The sequence below is a fragment of the Rosa chinensis genome, chromosome 7, assembly GCF_002994745.2.
Source record: "Rosa chinensis cultivar Old Blush chromosome 7, RchiOBHm-V2, whole genome shotgun sequence".
In the NCBI taxonomy this organism is placed as follows: domain Eukaryota; kingdom Viridiplantae; phylum Streptophyta; class Magnoliopsida; order Rosales; family Rosaceae; genus Rosa; species Rosa chinensis.
The window spans coordinates 36,152,689-36,171,346 of NC_037094.1; the positions used below are offsets into that span (position 1 = coordinate 36,152,689).

General features: G+C 39.3%; 1 protein-coding gene across 1 annotated transcript; it reads right to left on the reverse strand.

Annotated features, from left to right (window-relative positions):
* Positions 1-848: 848 nt before the first annotated feature.
* Positions 849-3,131, reverse strand: LOC112177849. Its single transcript, XM_040511429.1, has 2 exons — positions 2,552-3,131; positions 849-1,046 (listed from the first exon to the last, which is right to left on the reverse strand). The coding sequence occupies exons 1-2, from the start codon at positions 3,129-3,131 to the stop codon at positions 880-882; spliced, it is 747 nt and encodes a 248-aa protein (XP_040367363.1). The 3' UTR covers positions 849-879.
* Positions 3,132-18,658: the final 15,527 nt, after the last annotated feature.

The following is an 18,658-nucleotide window of genomic DNA, read 5'->3' on the forward strand; positions in this document are numbered from 1 at the left end:
AGACATGTAGTTTTCATATCCGAAGAGTAGGGATTGTAAAGTTCTCGTACTAGCCTAATCTTGAAACTATGGTGAAATGAACTGCATTATTGGACGATATAATATACTGATGCTGATTTCAATTAGAAGCAGACACTTTACACAAATGCTCCAAAGTAGACATGTTCGTACCTCCCAATAATTTTTGTTGTTTAGGTCAGTCTACTATTGGGCCCCACTAATATTTAAGAAGATGGCCAGAAGTATCTCAATTGGTATTTAAATTTGTTGGCAATATTTGAAAATGGTTTCAAATTACTAGGTGTCCTTGAAAAGATGACATTTCTGGGGGGCAGGAATTGGTTTATTGGCCCCCCAAAAACCAACTATATGCACTAAAAACAGCTCAAACCTGTTAGGAAATTGACTTGAACTATATAAAAGCAACTGCAATAAACACAAAATTATACTTTTAATCATCCCAACGGTAAGAATATGACATCTGAAAAGAAAAATGATTATTTGAGTCTGAATATAAACAATTACTGGTCCCCAATAAACCAATTACTGCCCCCCAATAGACAAATTCAAAACCTAAAAACAGCTCAAACCTGTTCGGAAATTGACTTCAACTATATAAAAGCAACTGTAATAAACACAAAAACATAATTTTAATCATCCCAACAGTAAGAATCTGACATCTGAAAAGAAAAATGATTATTTGAGCCTGAATATAAACAATTACTGGCCCCCAATAGACAAATTCAAAACCTAAAAACTCTTTACAGAAACATATACTACTGCTGAACGAGAGGTTCAGTGCAGCTCAACTTGTTATGAGTGCCCATTTTGCCACAACGTCCACAACGAATCAGCTTCTTTTCAACCTCTCCAACCGACTTAAACCGCTTCACCCTGGGCCTCCTGGGGGGGCCTCTTCGCAAGGGGAGGTAATATACATTCAGAAGTAGATTCCGAAGAAGACATATCAACATTGGTTATCGGACGGATAGGAAAACTGTAGCTCTTCTTGAACATATCAACATGAAAGTACTTATCAATATAATCATATACATTTTCAGAAGCAGCTTGTAATGTAGCAAGGCCGTGAGGACAAGGAAAACAATTGATCTGCCATTTAACACATGAACATGCATGATTGGAAATGTTGACTACATATGAAAAGTCAGATCGAACCTCATACACTCCAGGGCTTGAATAATGGACACTGAAACGACGAGATTTCTCCATCTGCACCTTCAACCTTTCCTCCATTTTGGGATTTAGTTCTGTGGTCCAACGTTCTGCCTCTTCCCTCCTTTTACCCGCCATCTCCATTTGTTTAATTCTTGTCTGGTCCAGCATACAATAGACTGGCATCAAATGCTCAATTGCAATCCAAAAGTTAAACGATTCAGCAATCCCATTAGCCATAATTCCATATCGGCAGCTAGTATAAAATGCACGACACCAATTTTCCACGGGCAATTCAGCAAGAAAAGGGTCAATAATATCGGCACCACCAACTGCTCTAAGAAACCGCAAATTGAAACGGTATTCCTTCTGTGTAGATGAATATGCAACCTTAAAAAACTTCTGCTTTACATCTTCTATCAATTTTGAATTACCTTTACCCCTATATTTACCGGCAAGGTTCGCCACCAAGTTCTTGTAACAAAACAGATGAGGATTACCAGCAAATACCTTATCGAAAGCACTCAACAATCCAACACCCCGATCACTAATAAATGTGATAACTCTTCCTTGAGGTTCAAGCAGACTCTTCAAATGCTTGAAAAAGAATGTCCAGTTTGCATCTGTCTCAGAATCACAAAAACATATGGCTAGAGGGTAGAAACCTGCATAAACCAGATCACAGGAAAATCAGTCTACTGGGGGCCAATAATGTTGTTATTGCACGGCAGGAAACTATCACAACGTCGCACAGCAATGTAAAAATGATATCTATCACAATGAAAGAAACTAAAACAAGAAATATTAAGTACACAGATGAAACTATAACAAAGGCCAATATTACTGGGGGCCAAAACTAAATTTATGGGGGGGCAATAAACAATACAGTTACCTTGATTCCCATTCCTTCGAGTTGCAGACAGAATCTGTCCCTTGTAAATGCTTTTACCAAACGTTCCATCAACATACAACACAGGCAAATAGAATTGGAAACCTTCTACACAACCTCCGAAAGCTACGAAAAGCCTCTGAAAATGATTTGTAGATGGTTCAACCTCCAACACAAAAGAAGAGCCGGGGTTACTCTGCAAAACAGCTTCCTTATACCAAGATAACTTGCTAAACGTGTCTGCATCGGAACCATAAATCACTTCCTTGGCCCGATGCTTTGCTTTCAAGGCAACCTTGTAGGAAATATCAAACCCATATGTTGATTTGAACTTGCTCATAATCTCCCTTGGCTTCAATGAAAGATTAAAGCTAACATCAGCAGCAATGCAAGTCTTGACAACCTTGGATCCCAAAAGCTTGTGCTTTTGAGTCCTAACTACACCCTTGCAAGTGTGAATATTATTCAACTCTGTTATATAAAGGCAACCATTGGCAGATGATGAAAAAGCACGAAGATGCCAATCACAACCTTCAGTTCCAACATTTGCACAGACTGCATGAATACGGTCCAAATCATTTCTCAAGAATACAAACTCGAAACCAACTGCAATTGCATACTTCTTGAGCTTCTCACAGAGCTCAGCAGCACCATGAAACTTATCCCCGACATGATGAATATAAGAACTCCACTCATCAGACAAATACGTCTTGTGAACTTCAGTCCTGAATGCATCACCCAAATAATCATCTTCATCAATAACTTCCGAACCACTATCCACTGAACAAGTTATCCTACAACCTCCCCCAATCTTTAAAACTGAAATATCGACACACTCTAACCTATGTATTCTAGCAGAGCAAAACAACATCTGGAAATCATGATCGTTACGAAGAAAACAAACTTCACAACCTGGAACTGAATACTGAAGCTCAATAATATCACTTGGGAAAAACTGGAATGTACGGAAAATGTTTTCATACAACTCAGAGTAGCTCATGCATTGATTCAAAGGGATCATATAACCTTTGCCAGAGTAAAGGCACCTAGCAACCAGAGGATCAGCCATAGACCTGCGAAGAAAACACAGGCGAACGAATCTATTATTAAACCTAAAACACATATTACTGCCCCCTAATAAACTGAGTAGTGCCCCCCAATGATTTAATCAAAACTACCAAAACGAAATAGAAGCAGTACCAAATTACTTTTAAAATAATGAAAAGGATAACTAGACAACAATTACAACAACTTAATAACACATAAAAACATTACTGCCCCCCCCCCCCCAATACACACACTACTGGTCCCCAATAATATAGTCAAAATAGCAAAAAAAATTTGGAAGATGTAATAAATTGCAATGCATTCAAATAAAGCATCAGTAAGCAACAATTATAGATAATAAAATATCGTTGAACACACATTATTGGCCCCCACTACAAATATTACTGCCTCCCAAAAATATAATCAGAACTACCACAACACTTCGGAAACAGCTCAAACCCAATCCAAGCATGAATTCACCAAAAGAAACACGAAATTAATAAAGAAACTCAAAACTAACACAATGCACTCAAAAACACCTGGAAGTTCAAATCAAAATTACAAAAACAATTCAAAACCAAAACAAACACCTGGAAGCTCTGATTCAGAAAAATCAGTTCGAAAATAAGACAACAATTCGTACAAAAAAATTCCTAAAATCAAACAGATTAAATAGAGCTAAAAGCCAAACGAATTAGATAGAGCTAATGAAACAAAAGCAAACCACAGTGGAGGAACACAAAGAGCATCTGGATCACGATCCATGTGAAAATCGTAGCAGATTTTCTCTCTCTATGAATCGCAAATCTTCTGCCACCAGCTTTAAATACAAATCGCAAAAGCTTCACACACCGAAATCGCCTGAAAGCTTCACAAACTAGAACCAGGGAGCTTCTCTCTCCTGTATATAGAAATCGCACAGCTCTTCTCTGTCTCTAAAATGATAGAGCTCCACTCTCTACAAATACAGCCGAACCTCCCTCTCTAAAATCGGAGAGCTTCGCTCCCTAAATCATGTTTCTGTTACGATTTGAAAGCGTTTCAGTTATAGAGGGGCAAAAGCGTCAGGAAAATTGAATAAAACAAGCACGTGTTGAAAAGGTTGGGTAATTGGGGTTTAAAAATGAAAACTGTTGATTAAGTGGGCAATCTCTTTGAGTGTTTGGGTAAGTGGGGTTAAACGTCCCTGAAATTGGGTAAATGATCATTTTCCCTTATTATTATTATTTTTTTTTTATCAAGCAATGGTTTTTTTTTTCAAGAATAAAAGCAAAAACTCGGTAAGACCCACTTATAAAAGCAACTTCTCGCGTTGAGTTTAAATGAAAATTTTAAAGAGGTATTTAAATCAAGGTCCAATTTGCTACATCAATTTTCATTGTAGTCTGGTCACTTTTTTATTTTTAATTGCAGTCCAGCCACTTTTTTCGTTGTCCATTTTGCCCTTCAAGGTAAATAAAGGAAACTAATCAAAATCTCATAATTTGGAGACTTTATTTTTCAATTTGAATATTCAAATTTTGAATTTCAAATTCCTAAAATCTACTCAAGTGTTATAGAGAAACAGGAATTGAGAGAAAATCGCGGTGTATTCTCATTGATAATAGGGGCCTCTTTATATAAAGGATTACAATGCATAGAATCCGAATCATACAAGGAAAGGTAATCATACATTGAATAGGAATATCTAGATCATTCTAATTTAACTTTATTACCACTAGGTCAAGTAATCTAGGGTTTGGGCCAGACACTCAAATAAGGATTTGCTTAAACACTCCCCCTTGTATCGCCCAAACGCGGTGTTTCTCTCGTTGCCTCTCTAAAAACCTTGCCGAGTGTAGGGGCACTTTGATCGGAGTTGTACGGCAGTGGATATTCATGGGTAAGGACCCAAAACTTTGCCCCTTTGTCTGAGTTAGCGAAGACTAGGCCCAGCAAACTTCGAAGGGCCTGAGAATCCTAGGAAGCTTGCTGTTGTGTTCTTCCCGGCAGCTCCTTGTATATGCAGGCAGTGAATTGAACATTCCAAGAGAGGCTTGGCAAGATGCATGTGGCGTGGGAGCTAGAAAAGCATGAGTTTGAGAAGAAGAGGTTCCAGCAGTGTTGAGATAAGGGGGTTTGGACAGAAGATGAGTTTGAAAGGATGGAAAACTATGGATGGATGTGGGAGAGAGGAAGCATGGGAGAAGAAGAGTGCTAGAGAGCTTGCTAGCACACCCCGTTCTGCCTCTGCTTAGTTAGTAACATAGCTATTTATATACAATTCTAGCAGCCAAAGGAATCTCGGTGGAAGGTCTTTACTGCTGGGTAAAGAGATGGCTTGGGTTAAATGCATGTACTGGAGTTTGCAATGTGTTTTGGTTTGTCAAGTTGTGTCTAGGGCTATGAGATTTTGGGCAGATTTTCTGCCATAATTTAGGCAAGATTTGCTACTAGGATTGCAATCCCAAGATTTCTGCTGTGTTGCAGGGATTATGTGCCGCTGGGATTATGAGATTATGTTATGCGGCTAGGATCAAGAATCCTATGTTTAGCATTTACTATTTTGTTTTTTTCTAAAGGATTTGGGCTCTCTCTCTTCTTCACTTACCCGTATTAAGAGTTAGGCCGTTGGGCATGAATTTTGGTCCCAAGTCCAAAATTATCAACAAGCCTAAAACTAATAATGGGCCTCATGCAATTCCGTTACTTTCCATACCACACCCATTCTTGTAAGCCCCAAGTGCGTGAATGTGGCTTGGGTCCACGTGCGTGGCGTGATGTTCGCGGGTGTAATTTGCCTCGAAATATGAATTGGGCTTAAAGCATAAATTGGGCTTGTTAGCTGGATTTTTGGGTGTCAACATTAGCCCCCTTGATTTTGTAGGTCGTGCAAGCATGTTGCGGGCTACATAATCAAATCCGAAGACTCATTGCATGATATATTGGCTTGAAAGATATGTTGGCTTGCAAATCCTCCAAATATGAGCTACGACTTATTCAGCTTGAAAAACAAATGTTAGTCATCATCAAACTCCTAGAAGGAAAGAGTTCAGCCTCCAATCACCTTTCTTTTAGGAAAGTGGTCTTGGCCCGTGAAATCCATTAGACTTTTCTCATCTTTTTGTTTCACAAAACGTCTTTCTCCTCAAAAGTTAGTTTTTTAATTTTGAGGGAAAGGAGCTTGTCTTCCTTCACAGTCTTTTGATATGAGAAATCATGTTCACAACCTCCTTAGCCTCTTACAGAACAGATTGATTGCGTCAAGCATGTGGTAGAGCATCTTTAGGCTTCTTGATCAGATTTTGCGCCTGGAAGAAAGGAATGGAATGAAGATTGCTCTATAGGCTTGCTGGGTCGAACTTCCTTCTTCTGGGTATGGGCTTCTTATTCCTCTGCTATCTCTATCTTTCCCCCTTCTCTATTTTAGCGATGATAATAGCTGTGTTATAGCGTATTTTGGTTCTCGCGTTATCAATTTGCTACTGTGATTGTTTGTTGCTTCAGCGACATTGATTTGTTGCTGTGATTGATTTGCTGCGTTTCGCGTATTTTGGTTTTTGCATCAATTTGCTGTCGTGATTGTTTGTTGCTTCAGTGACATTGATTTGTTGCTGTGATTGATTTGCTGCGTTTCGAGTATTTTGGTTTTTGCATCAATTTGCTGCAATGATTGCTTGTTGCTTCAGGGACATTGATTTGTTGTTGTGATTGATTTGCTGGGTTTCGCGTATTTTTGTTTTTGCATCAATTTGTTGCCGTGACTGCTTGTTGCTTCAGCGACATTGATTTGCTGCTGTGATGTGAATTTGCTCAATAAAGTCGGCAACTGATTGAATGAGAATAACTCTTGATACTGCATTTGAATTTCTTGTCATCAAGCCCTACCACTTAAATATACCATCTTGGGAACAAAACTGTGAACCGGTTAGCTAGAAATCCGGAAATTTTATGCTTCCTCTAACACTTTGCTAATTCACTTCACTCTTATGTATGGCTGAATTGCTTGACTTTGATTATAGGCATCACTTACTGTAGTATGCTTTGGCATGGCTGATATATATTTTTTTTAATGTCGTGATTGCAATAAAGCATGATGCAGCATGGTATTAATTGGCTTTATTTACCATGTAAGTCATGTTTCTTAGCTTGGCTTGGCCATATTAATTCAATGGTTTTAGTTTTGCTTGGTTTCTTGCTTGGAGTGTGAACGGCATGTAGTAGCTTTGCTTGGGTGTGTGTTTTGGTAGCTTGAGCTTGTGGCCATCTTAAGTATTTTTAGAGGGAGTCAGCATTAAAAAGAATGAGCTTGGTTGCTTGGCATGGCCCTCATATGTTCTATGGTAGAAGCACGACCTTAAGAGAGGAGTGTGGCATGGCTTGTGTATGTATGTCTAATGCTTGTATGCTTACAATTACTTTTGCTTAGCATAAGCTTGTTTAAGTATTGACATGTTTCTCGGTCATGTATCTGCTTGGCTTGAGCATGAGCAAGTGCTTGGCATGATGTTTGAGTGGCGTGAACACAAGCTTGGCATTAGCATGGACTTGGCATGATATATTTGTTCATAGAGTTAGGCTAATATGCCATGTATTAAGCATGAAATTTCTTGTGATTGCCACCTTATATAGGGTTTGCTCAAATTTCATTGATTTCTTGTTCGCCTCTGCACCTTATAGATCCATCTCAACAATGATTTTTCTTCTAGAAAATCAGGTATGATTTTCTCTGTGATGCTTTGAGGGAGAAATTAATAACTTGGGTTCAGAATTTTGGGATTTTAATGATATATGTACGGTACATTTAAATGATAATATTTGATGTGAAGAATGGGCACTAAATTTGTTGATAGACTAGATATGTAAATGCTTGATGTTGAAGTATGGTTGTAGATGCTTGTGTAGAGTAGTGAAGACTGAGAGTATGACTTTGGTTGCTGAATTGTGTATGGGTAGCAATATTTGGATCTGTATATGTAATGGTGTTGGAGCAAAAATCTATGATAGGTTGGAATTTGAATAAAGAGTAGGTATATGCCTGATGTTGAAATCATAACATGTGAAAGCTTGTATAATTAATGCTTGCTGGATCATAAATGCTTGTGTTTATGACTTCTCCACATTTTTTTGCTTCAGATGAGATACCCTGTGCTTGAATTCTGATTTCACAAAATTGATTACGGCAGCTTTTGTTTCAGCAGTGGAGTAGTAGAGGCCAATGACACAGGATATGAGAGTATCAATTCTGATGATAAACTAGATGTCAGTAAACGGTGGAAGCTTTGAACACAGCAATGAAGTGAGCTTTAACTTGATCACAGTTTCTGAATTTTTTTTGCTTGAATTGCTCAGCTTGCTTTTCCTTCATTGTCACAGATTTGCATGATCATGTGCCTGACTAGCATATCTGAGTCATATACATTCGTTTTGCTATATCTTGCTTGGTGTTATCTTCTAGGTCAATAAATGCTTTCATGTAGGATTTTCATTTGTATCGGATTTCTTTGTGGCTTGGCTTTGGCTTGCTTACTTATTTTAGCATGTTCTCTGTGGATTTGTATGACTTATGGTAGCTGTGGTAACGCATTGACCACACACAACCTTGACTTTATTGCAGTGGTGCCAGCTTTGTCGTTGCTTTGATTGGCTGCTGGGAATTAGCTTACTGGGCTAAATCCCTACATTGTGGTCGTCATGATATCCAGGTGAGCATCCATATAAGAGTCTTCTCGTGAAATATGCTTGCATTTGATTATTCAAAGTTGTATTCTTGAATGCAATTGAAACATTGGTCGATCTTTTCTCTGGTGGTGAACTCTTTATGCTTGTTGCTAGGATTTGAATTTGCTCAATAATCACAACGATTGATTGATAGTATATGAATATGGATATTGCTTGTCAAAAATTGAAGTTAATAGCATGAATTTGCATGGCATGTTTTGCTGTGGCTTGTTTTAATTGTTACAGTTATCACATAACATACTTTGTTTTGTTGCTGGGACTGTGATGTAACCTGCCTTTGTGAGCCCTTTTTTGCTAGCCGTTTGTGAGCCTTTCCTATTTTACTGCTATAATTGTGAAAATGAATGATATAGTATGGCGTTGTTTGGCTTGGTATATGTAACTTTCTTAGCTTGGCTTGATCATGTTACTGACACTTTATCAATAATTTGCGTGGCTTGAATTTGCGATGGTTTGCATGGCATGGTCTGGCTTGATTAGCTTTGATATTGCAAAACAAAAAATATCTTTGCTTGGCTTGACTTTTGTTTCGATTGAACTTGTGATAGTCATGCTTGGGCATATTCTAGGCATGAGCTTTTGATGGCTTGAGCTAGCAGATGGTTTACTTGGTGGATGCACTCATTTGAAAGAGAGAAGTTTGTATGCTTGGCATGGCTGTCTTGGTTATGATCCGATTGACATATGCATGAGGTGTTCTAGGTATTAGTTTGGCATGATGGTTGTTTAAAGGGTTAGAAGCATTTGTTGCTTGATAGGAAGGTGCTTTTGGTTATTGAAACTAGGTCTGGTCATTTTAAGAATAATCGAGATTTGGTCTAGCTAGCATGATAAGAGGTTGTCACAATAGCAAGAGATTGTTTAGAAAAAATTTGGTATGGATAAGGTTAAAAAATAGGTTAGCATGTTGGTTTAACGAAGTAAGATTATCACAAAATGGTTTGGAAAAGACTATTGATTTGAATTATATGGCATGGCAGTGATTCGTGTTGCTTTTACAGCAGCGTTTAGCAATTTGATATTTCACATTGTCTTGCTTGACTCTCCAGGTATACATGTCTTGATTAATTTGTTGTCATGTAAGGAATTTGGCTTGGTAAGAGCATGAGCTTGTATGATGTCCGCCTTGCTTGTTTCGGTTTGAATAGATTCAATTAGTGACCATTATGCTTGGGCACATCGTAGGCATGTGCTTGATGGTATAAGCTTGTGACTTCCTCAAGTTTCTTTAATGGTCAAATGAGAGTGCATCAGTGTTGGAAAGCATGTGCTTGGATGTAATGACTTGGCGTGATTCTCACTTGGTTTTCGATGCATGTAGGATCTTACAAGATTCGAGCTTGGAATGACTTGCCTTTGTATGCTTGTTAGTTCACTGTTGGATGCATGACCTTAGAGAGAAGCTTGACATGATTGGTGTTTGTATGCTTATATGCTTAAAATATTTTGCTTGACATAAGCTTGTTTAAGTATTGAATTGTTACTCTTGGTCGTGAATCTGCTTGGCTTGACAAGGAGCTTAGCATGAGTATGAGCTTGGCATGAAGTATGAGTGGCATGAGCATGAGTTTGGTATTGTGTAGATGAATCTTTGATTATTCAAACATCATAAGAACTTTGACTCTTTCCTTTTTTTTTAAATCATGATGCCTTGAATGGGCAAGAAGTGATTAGAACTGATCCAGCAGTAGGGTGCTTGGAAGCCTTAAATTCTAGTTCACATTTTCCAATGAATCAATAGACTATAGGCATGTGCTTTTCATCATGAATCATCTTTCACCAAGCCCCCACGTATACCTTACTTCGAGCAAAACCAATCTTTTGCACGTAGCAAGGCAGTGACACAATACCACAAATATGCATGCATAAAGGCTGTCATGTTTGCTTGCAGGTCGTGATTCATGCTTGAGTTATATAATAGAGATTTAAGCTCAGGTCTAATTTGATATAGCTAGCATGTTCCGGCTATACTCTTATGTCGATTAATTACTTGTCGACTAATCACCGGCTTGGCATGGCTTGATATTGTTGAATTAGGATTTAGTAAGAAATGCAGCAGCTGCATGAGCTTCTGCTAGAATTGCTTTAGTACAAGCTTTAATGACATGTATGTATGCTCGGTTGATTATGATGGTGAGTTGTTTTGGCTTAGAGGACATAAAGACAACGTGTAATGAAAAATGGTTAGAAGTGTTTACTTTCTTCATCTAAACAAAAATGAAGGGGAAGGACACTAGATGCTTGATTTTGATAATGGATAGAATTTAGTAAAGGAGGTGGATTAGAATACTGAAGGGAAGATGGTTCAGTGTTTGGTTTTCAGAGTATGCATGTATGCTTGATCGTCTGAAATCAGTAGCACATGGAAGCTTGAAGCTTGAATAAGTGCTTGTTGATCTTTGAGTTTGAATGATACCTTGCTTGTTCAAATTCTTTGAATTGAATTGTTTTTCTTCTGTGGTCAGATAGGATTAGCGTGCTAAAAGTTCAGTTTCTTTTTGGATGTATTTGGACGTCATCTTTATTCCCAGCAGTAAAATGGGTTGAGTTGTTGATCTCAGAGCTTCAGGCCTGCAAGGTAGTGAATACCGTAATATTGGCGCTAGAACAGCTTAGAATATTTGAGTTATTTTGGGCATAATGGCTTGTTTTTTTTTTTTTTTTTTTGAGCTCCTTTTAGCATGGCGGTGAGTGGTGACTTGCATGATTTACTAGCAACTTGATCATGAATAAGCAACGTTACAGTCTTGGCTTTGTTCCAGCAATGAACTTTCCTTTTCTCTTGAAGTTGTCAGGACATTTGAGCACCTTGAACAACTTAAATTGCTTGGGACATTGCTTGAGTTGCATGATGCTCAATCCATTTTGCTTGGTTGCTCCTGTCTTCATGCATGAATTCTTTTTTTGAATATAATGAATGTTGTGATTGAAGTTTATTTTCACTTCTTCTGCATGCTTGAAAGACTTTATTTTCAAAATAAGATTGTAAATTTTGAATGTGTGTGCCTGATACGAATATGCATGAGATCCGTCAATAATATAGTAGTTCTTCTTTTCTTCAACTTGCTTGTTGCTGGTTGGTTTGGCGTATGGATCTGGAAAGGTGCTCTTGAGTGATGCAAATGGTAAAAGCCTGATTATAAGAGTGCCTATGCGTGATGTATTGATTCTGGTTTAAATCAGTACGCTTGAGCTATGCAATGAATTGAAATGGTATGACTGATTGTGGAGAGTTGATTTGTTTGTGGTGTTGTCAAGATTTGGATATCAATGTAATTTGGTGCTGGTTATGGTATGTAAAGGGAATGATTTTGCCTGATTTGAATATTTTTTGCTTTCAGATGGATCAACTTGATGCATGAATATGAGGCTAAAAAGTTTAGGATGGATGAGCTGCTGTTAAGGTAATCAACATGAACCAACTCATCAGCCCCCAAGTGCAGTAGCCTGATTAAAGGTATAAGATTTAACTTTTGCTTGCGTGTTCTCCGGCAATGAATATCGCTTGAGAAGTGTGAGGGGCTTGTGCTTATGACCACTGCTGTGTGCTTGGGTTTTAGATTAGAAAACATATGCATGTTGCTTTTGTAAGAGTATTTCTCTCTAGAATTGTAGCTTCACATTTATGTTAGCTAGACATATAGATTGATATAGGTATAAGATATCTAGAATATCATTATTGCCTGGTATAGGCATCAACAATGAAGAGGTTATCTTTTATGCTTCCTGGTAAGGCATCAACAATGAAGATGATAATTATCTTGAGGTTATCTTTTATGTACGTGACAACAAAAGCATGGATAGTTTCAAGATAATTATCATCCTACCATGGAATAAGAGCATGATTTTTTTTTCGAAGCATAGAGCACTGCTATGAAATGGAAGGAGCCATGGTTAAATCACAGCATGTTTTTTTTTTTAAATTCATTAAGCAAAGCCCCCAAGTATTCTTGCATGATGCTTGAAATTACTTGTGCAGAAAAAGGATAGCTTTGAGTTTGAGTGTACTGAGTTGATTTAGACATGGTATTGACACAAATAAGGACTGATATATATTTTTTTTTCATGTTGTTGGGAAAGTTTATGAAAAACCTGGTAAATAGGCTCAAAATGCTTGAAAAATGGCTAAACAAAGGTAAGGTAGTTTTGTGGCACTGATGGTTGTGATGCTTGCAGGATGTTTATATATCGCTCCCAGCAGTGGTACTCAAGATCTGGCGTGACATATGTTCAGCAAGGAAAAAGTTAGTTGCTGGAATCATGGCCTAATTTCCAGGCAGAAGGTTCAAACCTTATCAGATCTAGAAGAAATGCATCAACTGGTGATGAGGTTATTTGTGGTGGCTTGTTTGGTTTTGTTGAAGCCTCAAGGTGAGACAGCTTTTATAATAGGACTCTCACTTTGTTCACTCAATATTGAAGCTTGAATAAGGAGTGAATAAATTTGATTTTGATAGCTTTCATGATTCCTGTTACAGAAACTCATGGATTGAAGTCTCATATTCAATACAATAAGCAACAAGCTTGTGTTTCAATGAGTATTGGCATGTTCATTAAGAGAGCTCCCCTTGATTGCATCTGATACATATTGTCAGTGATAAAACATGACTGGTTTGAAGTGAGCATGGTAAATTTCTGGAGAAAAATGCTGCTGTTAAGGAAGCTGAGGTGGAAACACAGCCTAGTCCCCAGTGAAGTAGCCAAAAATGTAGGGGGGCACTTTGATCGGAGTTGTACGGCAGTGGATATTCATGGGTAAGGACCCAAAACTTTGCCCCTTTGTCTGAGTTAGCGAAGGCTAGGCCCAGCAAACTTCGAAGGGCCTGAGAATCCTAGGAAGCTTGCTGTTGTGTTCTTCCCGGCAGCTCCTTGTATATGCAGGCAGTGAATTGAACATTCCAAGAGAGGCTTGGCAAGATGCATGTGGCGTGGTAGCTAGAAAAGCATGAGTTTGAGAAGAAGAGGTTCAAGCAGTGTTGAGATAAGGAGGTTTGGACAGAAGATGAGTTTGAAAGGATGGAAAACTATGGATGGATATGGGAGAGAGGAAGCATGGGAGAAGAAGAGTGCTAGAGAGCTTGCTAGCACACCCCGTTCTGCCTCTGCTTAGTTAGTAACATAGCTATTTATATGCAATTCCAGCAGCCAAAGGAATCTCGGTGGAAGGTCTTTACTGCTGGGTAAAGAGATGGTTTGGGTTAAATGCATGTACTGGAGTTTGCAATGTGTTTTGGTTTGTCAAGTTGTGTCTAGGGCTATGAGATTTTGGGCAGATTTTCTGCCATAATTTAGGCAGGATTTGCTACTAGGATTGCAATCCCAAGATTTCTGCTGTGTAGCTGGGATTATGTGCTGCTAGGATTATGAGATTATGTTATGGGGCTAGGATCAAGAATCCTATGTTTAGCATTTACTATTTTGTTTGTTTCTAAAGGATTTGGGCTCTCTCTCTTCTTCACTTACCCGTATTAAGAGTTAGGCCGTTGGGCATGAATTTTGGTCCCAAGTCCAAAATTACCAACGAGCCTAAAACTAATAACCGGCCTCATGCAATTCCGTTACCTTCCATACCACACCCATTCTTGTAAGCCCCAAGTGCGTGAATGTGGCTTGGGTCCACGTGCGTGGCGTGATGTTCGCGGGTGTAATTTGCCTCGAAATATGAATTGGGCTTAAAGCATAAATTGGGCTTGTTAGCTGGATTTTTGGGTGTCAACACCGAGTAACAAAAACCCAATGGGACAAAAATAACCTCGGTCGAAGGGGAAAAATCGCACAACACACTCTTCACATTTCGAGTCCATACATGTAGACAGCCCCCCCTAATGTCTGCATCTCCTCCTGATGACAACTGTCATGGGAGTTCGGATATCTTCCTCAAACGATGGTACCAACATGTTTCTCAAAAGTGGAATTTAGGCAATGACTTAGTAAGCAGGTCTGCCATACTGTCCTCAGATCGAACCTAGTTCGCTTTGATCTTGAGGAGAGTCTGCTGTTGTTGATTATGCTTAGTGCTGTCGCTTTTGATGTAGCTCTGCTTCATTTGTTCAAAACAAGTAGCATTATCCTAAATGCTTGTAGGCTCATCTGTAGTAGACTTCAAACCACAATTGTTCGAATATGCGTAATTATGGATCCAATCCATAAACATTTACGAAACCACCTCGTGAAGAGCAATAATCTCTGCATGGTTCGAAGATATAGCGACTAAGGTCTGTTCTATAGACCTCCAATATATCACGGTCTTTTTCTATGGTGAACACTTAACCAGTTTTGGAATGACCTTTGTATGGGTCAGAGAGATACCCAACATCAGCAAAACCTTCCAAAACACATGTCGTTTTGGGATAGGGATAGTGGATGCAGGCCAGTGTTGGCGGCGATCCTGGTGTGTGATGGGTCCGAATCCATCGTCTCTCTGTATAGATAGAACAAGCCCATATCAATCGTACATCTCAAGTACTGAAAGATATCTTTTTCCACCAATCCAATTGCGTCGCGTTGGCACACAACTATACGTAGCTAACAAGTTCATAACATATGAGATGTCCGGTATTGTGCATTGAGCTAAGTACAACAATGCGCCTATTGTACTCAAGTAAGGCACTCCTGCCTCTAGCACATCTTTGTCATCATCTTTTGGACGAAGAGGATCATTTTTAGGATCAAGACTACGAACGATCATGGGGGTGCTTGAAGGCTTGACCTTGTCAAAATGCCCAAGCATCTATCAATACGATGCTCAAGTTCCAAATTGAGATATAATCGTGTTCTCCCAAAAATCCTTCATCTCAAACTCGAATTTCAAGTGTTCAGCGGTTTCCCTTAACTCTTTAAGGGCTTCCAATCAATATCATGTCCAACATGGACCGCAATAGAATCTGAAACTTGTTATGGAAACGCGGGGGCATCCCTTCCTAATCAAGTAGTCACTTTAGTGAGCGTTTCAACCTCTTTGTAAACGCGCTCTATGGTCTAGAGCCACTTGACTTGGGTAAATGAAGTTCACCATGAACCTTCATGTATATTCCGTATCTAGATCCCTATAGAGATACGTAATGACCACATTTGTAAGCTGCATAATCAGTTATTTGGAAACTACCAAACTGACAGGGTAGTGGAGTGTAATGACATCCATTACGAGAGAATATGTCTCATCGTAGTCGATTCCAGGGCATTTTGTGAGAAGCCTTGCGCCATAAGGCGAGATTGCCATCTCTTTTTCTCACCACGCTTTTTAATGAAGAGCCATTAGTCAACAATTTTTATATTAGGAGGTGTTGGCATCACTGGCTCAAAAACCTTCCTCTTCGTTAGAGAATCCAATTTAACCTGGATAGCATCTTTCCATTTAGACCAAATTTCTCTACGTTGGCATTCATTCATCAACGGAGTGTGGTTCGATATCATTAAACTCAACAAACTCATGCGCAACGAAATGCGTGACTACATCATCAATTATGATGGAGTTTCTATCCCACGTCTCATGTACACTAGTGTAATTTTCATAGAGCTCTATATTCTCAGGAATAGGTTCTGATGTTGAGGCGTCCCCCAACGATAACCATAACCAAGAAGATACTCATGAGACGGATTTTGAGTATTGATGATTAAAGGATTGGAATGTGCCAAAGTATCATTCGAACCCACGGGCCTCCCACGCATCCTAGCTGGGGCCATGGCCTATAACACCAGAGTGCCACTCTCTTTGGCATTGGCGCCATGCCTACCTCAGTGTAGGGTGGCGCTACATCCTCTCGTAGGGACGTACTTCCTTGCAAGCATATTTGCAGCATATGTGTGATCTCGTCACTTTAGTAGGGATCGAGATGAGACATAGTTGGGATAGACCATGACAATTTCTGTCATTCCTACTGAACATCCGTGTTCTTATCTCCCCCTAAAGACTGGAAGATTGTCTCATCAAAGTGACATCCGCTAATTTAGTGGTAAGGAGATCGCCATGCAAGGGCATTAAGTGGCGGATGATTGTTGGAATCTCAAATCCAACGTAGTTGCTCATTCGTCTGTAAGGACCCATCATAGGGAGCTGTGGCAGCGCAATTGGCACATAAATGGCATACTCAAAAATGCGTAAGTATGATACTTGTACCCAGTTACTAGCTGTAACGCAAAGATTGATCGAGTGGCGGTGGGTCGTAGACGAATTAGCATAGCTGCATGTGATATTGCATCACCCCAAGAGGGTATAAGGAAATTGGTGCGCATTACCAATGTCCGGACTGCCATCGTAGTCGTTTCCGCGAGACCGTTTTGGTGTGTTTATGGGAATATAATGTCCAACATTAGTCCTAATGCAATAACCATCGAAAGTCTTCGATGTAAACTCTCTAGCATCGTTAAGTCCAATTGATGGAATAGGATGATCCAGGGAGTGAGCCCGTTGTTATATTTGCTAGGAGTGTAGCATAAGCAGCATTAAAAGTGGACAATGACACAACACGTGACCAGCGTGTTTTCCAGTCAACCAACATCATGAGATATTTAAACGTCCGCAAGTTGGTTGAATCAGTCCAGAGAATCCCCATGGATTCTTTGTGTAAGAACAGAATGAGTATTTTCATATCCTTTGCATAAGACGGTCTCAGTCCTAATTTCCCTAAGGAGCCGGCTTTGTAAAATGAGCAAGAGGCTTTAGAAGCAACCAATGAGAATTTTGGTTAGGCCTAAGCGTCTGAAACGCTATTTTGAAGCAAGTTGGTGATGACAGCATCACCTGGGGCGCCATCACCATGATGGATGCCATCCATGACTTCATGGATAGGGACTACGCCAACCCTAGGCTGGTGGTGGACGGAGGCGGTGCCCTAGGCAGCAGAGTCGGTCACACTTAGTCCAGGAATCAACTTTTGAGTCATACTTCATTTCGCTCGAGAGAAAAGATGTCCATGTGAAGTCTTTAGTAGACAGATCATCATATCATGACCAGGATGACCGATCATGTCGTGACCAAGCCAATATGTGTCTAAATCAAAGAGATCTTCTCTCATAACTTTATTGGATTTAATAGCTCGAATAATGACATAGAGTCCACTAGAGAGACATATAAACTTATCTAAGATGCGCATTTGTTCGCAATCATTAGAGGTATTGCAAGAGAACTCATTTTTGTTCTCTACATGCGTTTTCGCATGGAATCCGTTGGCTATTCATAGGTGCGATTTGCCCTAGGAGCGTAGAGAGTTTTTGCGACAGTAATCAAGGTGCCTTTTGGAAAGGGGAACTTGGGTTATTCCATGTCCTTGAATTAATATTGATGACCCAGCCATCGTAGTCACAAAGTAATATGCTCAGAATCAAAATTAAGTCATAATGAAAAGAACTCGAAATTTTATTCATAAGCCAACGGAAGACATCATCATCTCTTAACCATTAGGAGAATCTAATCCAAATGCTAGCTAATACAAAACAAAGGTAGTCGTTTGAATTCTTTCGGTAACTGCAAAATAAATATGACCAGGTGAGTAGAGAGATGTCGGTGGAGTAAAGCTCGCTTAAGTACCACTTATCTCAAAACCTTCCTAGACATCACACTCATTTTGAATGAGCCTATGTGAAGAAAAACTAAACCAATGGCATTTACTACAAAGTATATGGCAATTTTCCTATTACATCTCTTGGAAAAATAAAGACTTAAACAGAATTGGCGATTTGTTGATCCCAGCTAGATTTGTAGTCTTCAGCCCTTCACTCTAGATTATCTTCTTGTTCCACATAGTGAGCTTCTCTTGCTTCACAATATGCTTTGTAGGAGGTGACAATTTCTTCACGAGCTCTACAAATGTGTGCCCAATGACCGGATAC